Raw genomic sequence first — 9,995 nt, forward strand, 5'->3', positions numbered from 1 at the left:
CAATTAAGAAGACTAAGTGAGAGTGAGAAGTATGAGTAGTCTTGTGAGGAGTGCGAGTGGTCTAGAGTTTGTCTCTAGAAAGAGTGAGTGTCATAGCTTCAAAGAGTGTTTTTGAGAGTTTGTGTGTTGTAATATTTTGTGAGTTAATACAAGTAATTTGTTTACTTGTGTTGTCTCTCCAACACTTGTGTTAAAGTTGTGTACTCTAAGTTTTTTTCTCAACAATTGGTATCATAACGGTACGATCGGGGACCGTCTTTAGTGAAGTTTTTTTAGAGTCGTGAGAAGTTTAGTACTTCACAAGATTATTCGTTAATCTTGTTCGGCTTATCAAAGCTCTGCCAACACGATGAGAGATTTTCAAGTTGTTGGAGGAATCAAGAAGTTGAACAACAAAAATTACAACACATGGACAATGTGTATGGAGTCTTACCTACAAGGCCAAGATCTTTGGGATGTCGTCGGCGGTAATGAAGTTACAAGCCCGATGAAAACACCAGTGGCACTTTGAGGAAGTAAAAGATCAAGGCAGGTAAGGTAATGTTTGCCTTAAAAACTACAGTTGAAGATGACATGTTGGAGCACATACAGAAAGCCAAGACACTGAAAGAAGCATGGGACACCTTCGCCACATTATTTTCAAAGAGGAACGAGACAAGATTGCAGCTTCTCGAGAATGAGCTATTATCAATGGCCTAAAGGGACATGACAATTGCGTAGTATTTCCACAAGATAAAGTCTATTTACTGTGAAATTTCTGAATTAGATCCTAGCGTTGCCAGTGTAGAATCCAAGATAAAAAAAAAAAAATTATCCATGGATTGAGACCCGAATATAGAGGGTTCGTTGCCGCTGTACAAGGATGGCCAACCCAACCATCACTTGTTGAGTTTGAGAATTTGTTTGCCGATTAAGAAGCTTTGGCAAAGTAAATGGGAGGGGTCTCGTCAAAAGGTGAGGATGAAGCGTTTTACACCAAAAGTAGAGGCAGCTTTAAGTAGCGTGCTGGTGGTGGATCTAAAAGAAATGGCGACAAGGAAAAAGGACATTAAGGAGAAGGGAGTTATCGACCAGATGAAGCTTCGAAGTATCATGGCAAATGTGGTCAGTCCCAGAATAATAAAAGATTTAAGGGCAAATGCTACAATTATGGAAAGAAGGGCCACATGGCGAAGGATTGCTGGTTTAAAAGGCCTGCAGAAAGTAACGTCCCCAACTCAGAGAAGAAAAATGAAGATTGGAATGCCGTAGTGTCTCTACCTGTGGAGGAAGAATGGGACGCAGAAGCATCATCTTATTGGTGTTCAAAAAATGAGGTGTTGCCCGACCTGAAAGAGTTCGAATATACATTGCAGGGGAAACTAGGAGACCAAGTTGCCCAAATCCAATCAAGTCCCTATGAGCCTGAAAATTTGCTTGCTGAAGACAATGTCGAGCAAGAAGTACCCAAGAGTCTTTGGCAAAATGGTGTGTATCAACAACCACTCCACAATCACAACTAAGGAGATCCACAAGAGTACAAAAGCCAAATGCTAAATATGTCAATGCTGTTATAGCTGATAGAGCAGTAAAAGAACCTAAGACGTTTGAAGATGCATCACAGAGTTCTGAATGGATAAGAACTATGGAAGAGGAAATCATTACGCTTAAGCAGAATCAAACTTGGGATTTGGTGCCAAAGTCAAGGGATGTGAAACCCATATCCTGCAAATGGGCGTACAAGGTAAAACGTCATCCTGATGGTTCAGTTGAAAGGTACAAGGCTCAGTTGGTGGCTCGAGGCTTCTCTTAGCAGTATGGACTAGACTATGATGAAACATTTAGTCTAGTAGCAAAGCTTAAGGCCGTACGAGCCCTACTTCCACTTGCAGCTAACAAGATTGGAATCTATACTACATAGATGTGAAGAATGCTTTCTTGCATGAAGAGTTAGATAGAGAAATCTACATGATGCAACCAATAGGCTTTGAAAGCAAAGCTCATCCCAAGTACGTGTGCAAGTTGAGGAAAGCACTCTACGGTATGAAACAAGCACCAAGGGCATGGTACGGTAAGATTGCAGAACTTCTAAAGCAAAGTGGTTACTCAGTGGCCCATGCAGATTCTAGCTTATTTGTTAAAGATAATGGAGGAAAGTTAGATGTCATGCTGGTGTACGTGGATGATCTAATCATCATTGGCGATGATGAGGTCGAAATTCTTCGAACAAAGGAAAATTTGTCAGTTCGGTTCAAGATGAAAGAACTTGGACAACTCAAGCACTTTCTTGGATTAGAGGTTGATCGCACATAAGAAGAGATATTTTTGTGTCAACAAAAGTATGTAAAAAACTTGTTGCAGAAGTCTGGGATGCTTGAATGCAAGCCAATCTCAACACCGGTGGAACCTAATGCCAAGATGTGTGTACGTGAAGGCAGAGACTTGGAATATGCAACAATGTATCAACAATTGGTAGGTAGTTTGATCTATCTGACTCTGACTCGACCTAACATTTCTTATGCAATTGGTGTAATGAGTCGGTACATGCAAAATCCAAAGAAGCCTCATCTAGAAGCGGTTCGACGAATATTGAGATATGTAAAAAGTACAATTGACTATGGTCTCTTGTACAACAAAGGTGAAGATGGTAAGTAGGTTGGCTATTGTGACACAGATTTTGCAGGAGATCATGACACCAGGAGATCGACCACTGGGTATGTCTTCAGAATTGATTCTGGAGTAGTTTCGTGGTGCAACAAGAGACAACCAACTATGTCTTTTTCAACCACAGAAGCAGAGTATAGAGCAGCAGCAATGGCAGCTCAAGAGAATGCATGGCTGGTACAGTTGATGAGTGATCTACATTAACCAGTAGATTATGCAGTACCATTGTACTATGATAACCAATCGGCAATTTGCTTGGCGGAAAATCCAATCTTTCATGCAAGAACTAAACATGTGGAGGTACACTATCATTTCATTAGAGAGAAGGTCTTGCAGGAAGAGATTGAGATGAGATATATTAATACAGATGAACAAGTTGCAGACTTGTTCACTAAAGGTTTGAGTACCGGCAAGTTCGAAAAGTTTCGTCATCAACTCAACATGGAGGAAAGAATGAGTTGGTGTTGATGGGGAGTGTTAAAGATCAACACCAGCCCAATTGGTGTTTGTGTTGAAGTGTAATCTTGCCTTGGCCCAAGATGGATCGAACCCATGGACAAAGAAATATCAATACACATGCTAGAAAATTCTAGCAAAGTTCAAGTTGGTGGAACAGTTTAGAAGAATGGTGAGGAGAAGGCATCCACACCATCTGTATCAATTAAGAAGACTAAGTGAGAGTGAGAAGTAGGAGTAGTCTTGTGAGGACTATGAGTGATCTAAAGTTTGTCTCTAGAAAGAGTGAGTGTCATAGCTTCAAATAGTGTCTTTGAGAGTTTGTGTGCTGTAATATTTTGTGAGTTAATACAAGTAATTGTTTACTTGTGTTGTCTCTCCAACACTTGTGTTAAAGTTGTGTACTCTAAGTTTTCCCCAACATATATCACTTCACTAATAAAGACAACCTTCGTAAGGGTTGCTGTAGTTCTCTACTTGAAATCCAATTATCTAGCATTGTAACCCTAAGTTACAGACACAAACATAAACTTGAGCAACTTCTATGCATAAGAATCTAGGGTTTCAGACTAACTCAATGGAACCTAACAAGAAATAATATTCCGGACCGCTTAACGGAATCCAACAGAAGACAAGGTTTCGGACCACTCAACGGAACAAATAAGGGAAAAGGATATAAACCACTCAACGAAGTTCATCTCTAGAATACGTATAGTCCCCAATACGGATTAACCAAGTGAGAACATACACCATCTAATAGCATGGTCCTGCAAGACAGATAACTAGGTAGGACCACCGATGGTATAATGTGACCAAGTAAGTAGTGACCCTAAATGTAGATTAACCAAGTGGAGTTAAATTTAGAATGTATATGCCCCCCACCCCCCCAAGACGGACTAACCAGGCGGAACCATATGCATTCCCCCAATAGTGTGGTTCCTTAATGCAGATTAACAAGGCGGAACCACCTATGAAAATAATGTAACTAGGTAGGGCCCGACGAATATCTATTGCCTGAAATCTTAGGAGAGAATTCTTGCTCTAGGGGACAAATGATTTTCGTATGCCTAAGTATTTTTTATTTAGTGACAGTAAACTAAGATTTGAGTACAGAGACATTAACTGAGATTGACTCTTGTGAAAGCTTAGTGAGTTGAAGCACTTAGGCCAATTATATTGAGCAATGTGTTAGGTGTAGCGTCTAAACTTCCGTAGGAGTTTTGTACAACAAGATAGTGGGGGTGCCGCAAAATGCAGACAGTAGCAATAAATTACGGGCTAGGATTATCTCCCCTCATTTTTTCGTTCCATTCCATCCCTTCCTCTCACATTCTCTATTTTGTCTTTCTCTTTCTAAAAAAATTAATATAAGATGTTGATATAGCTTAACCGAGACCGTTCAAATAAGAGGGGAAGGAAGAAGAGGAAAAAAAAGAGAGGAAGGAAGAAGAGGAAAAAAAAAAAAAAAAGAAGAGAGGGGAGAGATTTCTACTTTATAAATTACAAGCAGACACTTTTTGTTTTTTTTTGACAAGGAGAAGCAAACAAACACTTGAAAAAGCAGCGAAAGCAGGCTAAAGGTATCTTATGGTGGTCAAAGATGTGTGTTGTAACTAGTTACACGATTCTGCCTTCACATTCATAGAATGTGCTTTTGAATATTATATTACAGCTAGAGAATTTGATGTCTTAGGATTGATTTCCCTTGCCAATGTTGTCGTGCAGAAATGTCAGCTTTTCTATATATAGCGTGTGTGTATTTCACAAGTTAGACTGGTAGCTAATAACAACTGTTGAAATGTTTCAAACGTGTCACTGTTTGCTTCTGTGGATATCAGACATGCACGTCACTGGCCTTGGAAGATTAATTAGTCCGATGGTATCCATAGCGTTAACGTCATGGCAAACACACTCTAAATATATACATACATACATACATACATACATACATACATATATATATATATAATGGTAGCTAGGTGTCTTTCTGGAGTATGAAGTGGGTAGCAGGCAAAAGATAAGCTAAGTTTAGCTGCTAGCAGATACGAGATGGAGGGATATAACGTTAACTTGAGTGTGAGAAAAGGTGCCTGGACTCGAGAGGAGGACAATCTTCTCAGGCAGTGCATTGAGATTCATGGAGAGGGAAAGTGGAACCAAGTTTCATACAAAGCAGGTATATATGTTAATGTGTATATTTAACTGTGAAAGATGGATATGTGTATTATTTTAAAGCATTTCACTAGTATTTCATTCTAAGACCTTTTATTAAATAGTTTCAAGTTGAAAGTTTTACTTTTATTAATGTTTTAGAACATGTTAATGTGTCTAAAGGTCATACTTGCTCTCACCTGAGTAATCTATTGTGTTTACATATATGGCTAAAACGACCTCTGCGTGTGTGAGGAGGGCCATGTTGAGAGACTTAGACCTGATTTGGTGCTGAGATGATTCTGAAAAAAGCTGATATAAAAAAAAGCTGGGAGCTGTTTTTGTATTTGGTAAACATTCAGCTTCAGCTTTTTTTCACAGTTTTTGGTGAAAAAAAGCCAAAAACAAGAAGCTGCAAAACCCAGCTTTGAAAAATTGGCTTTTTTTTCACATCTGTTTTACATAAAAATTTAGCAAACACTATAATACGGTTTTTTTTTTCTTTTCAAAAGCACTTTTACAAAAAAGTTTACCAAACACTCTGCTGCTTTATTTCACAGCCGCTTATTCTCACAGCACAGCAGAATCAACTTTTTTTCAAAGCACAGCAATACCAAACCAGCCCTTAGACTTGGTTTGGTACTGAGGTAATTATGAAAAAAACTGGTATAAAAAAAAGCTGGCAGCTATTTTTGTGTTTGGTAAACATTCAACTTCAGCTTTTTTTCATAGTTTTGGGTGAAAAACAGCCAAAAACAAGAAGCTGCAAAACCCAGCTTTGAAAAATCGGTTTTTTTCACATCTGTTTTACATAAAAGTTTACCAAACACTATAATTTTTTTCAAAGCACAGCAATACCAAACCAGCCCTTAGTCCCTCATAAATATGTGTTGTTCACGTAGAAAGATGTTATGCGAATATAAACCTTGAATTATGTATGCAGGCTTAAACAGGTGCAGGAAGAGCTGCAGACAAAGATGGTTAAACTATCTGAAGCCAAATATCAAGAGAGGAGACTTTAAAGAGGATGAAGTAGATCTTATACTTAGACTTCACAGGCTTTTGGGAAACAGGTACTAATAAATGGATCAGGATTGCAAATGGTGAGGATCCTCCTGAATAGGCCCATCGGGCCATTCAAATTTTATCTAACGGCTACAAACATGAGATCCCTCTAAAAGTTATAGGCAGTGGGTCATCATTTTTTTTACTTGTAGTGCCACTAGAAAGTGCTTTTTGGTTGATAGTGAGTTGATCTCCATCACTTATCACTTCACTCCTAAGCATGTGGCCTATATTTTAATTGAGGAGGCGCCAATTTGTTCCAAGTTTGTCGATTGGGCCTTGGGCAAGTCGTCACTTAATTTGACATCCATGGGCCTTGGCTATTTACAAAACCCTATGTTAAATATTAAGCCCAACAACCAGTCCACTCCATTTAATTCTAAAGAAGAAAATCGTTTAAGCAATCTCTGTTCTTTTTTTTTTTTTTTTTTGGTCGCTTTATTCATCTTATTTTTCAGCCAAATGTATTCATCATTTTTTTATTCATGCATGTAATGTACTCAGGTGGTCATTGATTGCTAGAAGACTTCCAGGAAGAACAGCGAATGATGTGAAAAATTATTGGTACACTCGATTGCGGATCGATTCTCGCATGAAAACGGTGAAAAATAAATCTCAAGAAACGAGAAAGACCAATGTGATAAGACCTCAGCCCCAAAAATTCATCAAAAGTTCATATTACTTAAGTAGTAAAGAAGCAATTCTAGAACATATTCAATCAGCAGAAGATTTAAGTACGCCATCACAAACGTCGTCGTCAACAAAGAACGGAAATGATTGGTGGGAGACCTTGTTAGAAGGCGAGGATACTTTTGAAAGGGCTGCATGTCCCAGCATTGAGTTAGAGGAAGAACTCTTCACAAGTTTTTGGTTTGATGATCGACTGTCGGCAAGATCATGTGCCAATTTTCCTGAAGAAGGACAAAGTAGAAGTGAATTCTCCTTTAGCATGGACCTTTGGAATCATTCAAAAGAAGAATAGCTAGAGAAAATGATTCTCACTTCTTTAGTATCATCTAGCTTGTGTGCTATTATTTTCCTTGCTTGTAAATGTGGCATGTAAATATCATTAAGCTGACGAGGAATCCTAATCACTGGACTTGTTTTAATAAGTGAACTATTTTTAATAGCGGTTCACAAAATTGGACTTAAATCAAATTTTCTCCAAAATAAATTCAGCAACTACCACAGCCAAGTTCTTTCATGTACAAATGTGGCTGAATCATATTGGCAATAAAAACTAACAACTTAAGGAAATTCTATACTTGTAATCTTCTGCATTTTCAAAGATTCCAAAGGTCCTCCATAAAGGAGACGCCCCTGCCACTCCTTACCTTCATCAGAACTGCCACATGATCTTGTTAATTCGACCATAGCCTTCAACCCAAAAGTCTGAATGGATCTTCATGCAACCCAAGACCAGAAATTGTTGTTCTGTGAAGTACACTATCGGGGATCTCATTTCCACCAACCAGTTTGATTCTCTATTGGATGCGATCATCCTTGCAATTTTTTGCTACAATGGTTTTCTGATTAATTTTGTTCTGCAATCACCACTTCTCAAACACAGTGAACTAAGAATAGTTGAAACTTTGTTGAAAGAAGTTTGTTGTCAGGAATATGTTGTGTATGCATTTTCTTGTATGTTTGATTTTCAAGCAATGGTGTTTACAGCAATGAAGTGGAGGATACACTCTCTCAGAGGTTTTGGCGTTACAATGCTCTAAATGCATACAATAATGCAAAATCATGGGATTAATTTCACAAAAATTGTACACAAAATCACATAATCTACAAACCCCTAGAGCCAGGAACATCAATCCACTGTAATTGGAGCTCCAGTTCCCCACTCTCCACATTTCTCAGCCTGATACACATATTCTGGACAACTTGGCCATCAGTACAGACGATGCAGCTCTCTTCAGCTAGACAGTTTTGCCGGCTTGGTTGGAATCTTGAAATTATGGTTCCACTTGGTACGCCTTGCAAACCCACACGTAAAGCTTGAACAAAAGGACCAATCTCAAACTCAGCATCCCCCATCTTGTCATCAAGACTAAACGTGTCTTTGTCATACACAAACTGCAATATAAGCACCCCAAAAAATTCAGAACAACGTCCAAAGTTTCATTTCATGCCTCACACAGGCCGAAAAATCTCAGGATCAGCCCTGTATGCAAAAGACAATCAATCCAGAATGATAGAAAATAGTACTTACAAGTTTGATAGGAAGGCTTGGATCTGCAACCGAAAGAGTTAAGTCTTCGTTCCACTCGGGATTGACAGTCTTCTTCACTACACGAGTCTTTAATTTCTACCATCACACATTACATTTAGAAACCATAGTGGCAATATGTACAATCAAAACCATTTCGCTCGTTTTGTTTCCTTGTAAACATCTAAATGTAGGACAGAAAATTTGTTTTTTAAGGAAGTGGGAAATTCATCTTCAAAAGATTGAGGACAAAGTTGAAGGGGATCCCAAAAAAATATTGAACAAGCAAAATTGTTTGCTTAATTTACAGCATGCATGTGGTCTTTTAACTATCTAAAACATTAGACAATCTACATAAGTTTGCATTAAAATCTTACAAGATCAAAGAAAATCTTGACCTAGAAGTCAACCACCAACAAGAAATCCATAATCTACATCTGCAAAACCCCCAAGTCCAGGACTAGAACACTAAAACTTGAAAGTTGAAGCAAGAAGGTGGATTGATCTGCAGATAGAATCTTCCTCTTCAATTCAGTGGCATCTCACACTAAAACCCTTCCCTTCTCAATTAATGTCGTTTAGAGTAGTAATAAAGTTTGTAATAAAAATAAAAATAAATGAAACTTGAAAGTCGAAAAAAAAAATCCACAAGTCCAGAAATCGAAGTTACCTGCTTGCCCATTTTGACGACGACATAAGGATCACTGCTTCGGATATCTCGAACAGCAAGGTTCGTCCCTCTCACCACTCGAACTCTAAGAAGACCCAACAGATGTTCCATTCACACACAATTTCTAATTCTAGAACAAGGGATAATATATCTATGTGAGACTTTTGATAGAGATGATCAGTGATTGAAATCCAAATTTCGAACTGGTTTGATCGAATGTCTCCACCATTTTATATCATAAAAGCCAAGTATTTCTCTATTGGTTAGTTGGATTTAGTTGCAACTTGCTAATTAAATAAAAATAATATACTATGCTAATTAATTTCACGGAATATATTTGTGGATTTCTTTCCCATTTGTTTACTGATTTATATTGGTAGATGTCTGCACAAAATTAATTAGTTTCACATGTTTTGGCGACTGATTTGATTCTATTTTATCGTTACTTATTTTTAATTTTAATCGTACGCTACTATTCATTCTATTTTATTTCATTTGGTATGGTTTTGGCGCGTAAATTGACAGGAAAGTTTCTAACGCGGTTGTGGGACGGCCAAATTTACCCTTTCATTGTTGCAGTATTTATTTGACTTGGTCCTATGGGAATTTGACATTTTATTTCTTTCTTTTGGGAATTCCGCTTGGTCTTTTTTTAATGGATTTTTGCTTGGAGTTTAAGGCAAAACGAAGAAGAAATAAATCATAAAAAGTTAGATGAGATTAATTAAAAAATGCACAACATGGGTATTATGAAGATATGTAGGTGAGATTAGTAAATGATTCCTTTTAAATAGT

The 9,995-nt window shown here is 37.8% G+C and overlaps 2 protein-coding genes across 2 annotated transcripts; one reads left to right on the top strand and one right to left on the bottom strand.

Annotated features, from left to right (window-relative positions):
- The first annotated feature begins 5,115 nt into the window (after positions 1-5,115).
- On the top strand, positions 5,116-7,400 carry LOC103959467 (transcription factor MYB75). Its single transcript, XM_018650419.2, has 3 exons — positions 5,116-5,275; positions 6,194-6,323; positions 6,820-7,400. Exons 1-3 carry the CDS (start codon positions 5,149-5,151, stop codon positions 7,295-7,297), a joined length of 735 nt encoding a protein of 244 aa, XP_018505935.2. The 5' UTR covers positions 5,116-5,148; the 3' UTR covers positions 7,298-7,400.
- Positions 7,401-7,934: 534 nt separating this feature from the next.
- On the bottom strand, positions 7,935-9,528 carry LOC103959468 (protein C2-DOMAIN ABA-RELATED 4-like). The gene is made up of 3 exons (XM_009371818.3): positions 9,201-9,528; positions 8,534-8,629; positions 7,935-8,397 (listed from the first exon to the last, which is right to left on the bottom strand). Exons 1-3 carry the CDS (start codon positions 9,309-9,311, stop codon positions 8,107-8,109), a joined length of 498 nt encoding a protein of 165 aa, XP_009370093.2. The 5' UTR covers positions 9,312-9,528; the 3' UTR covers positions 7,935-8,106.
- Between the last annotated feature and the right edge of the window lie 467 nt (positions 9,529-9,995).

Source organism: the organism of the source record quoted next, unplaced genomic scaffold, assembly GCF_019419815.1.
Source record: "Pyrus x bretschneideri cultivar Hongxiangsu unplaced genomic scaffold, Pyrus_bretschneideri_v1 Contig41, whole genome shotgun sequence".
Lineage (NCBI taxonomy): Eukaryota > Viridiplantae > Streptophyta > Magnoliopsida > Rosales > Rosaceae > Pyrus > Pyrus x bretschneideri.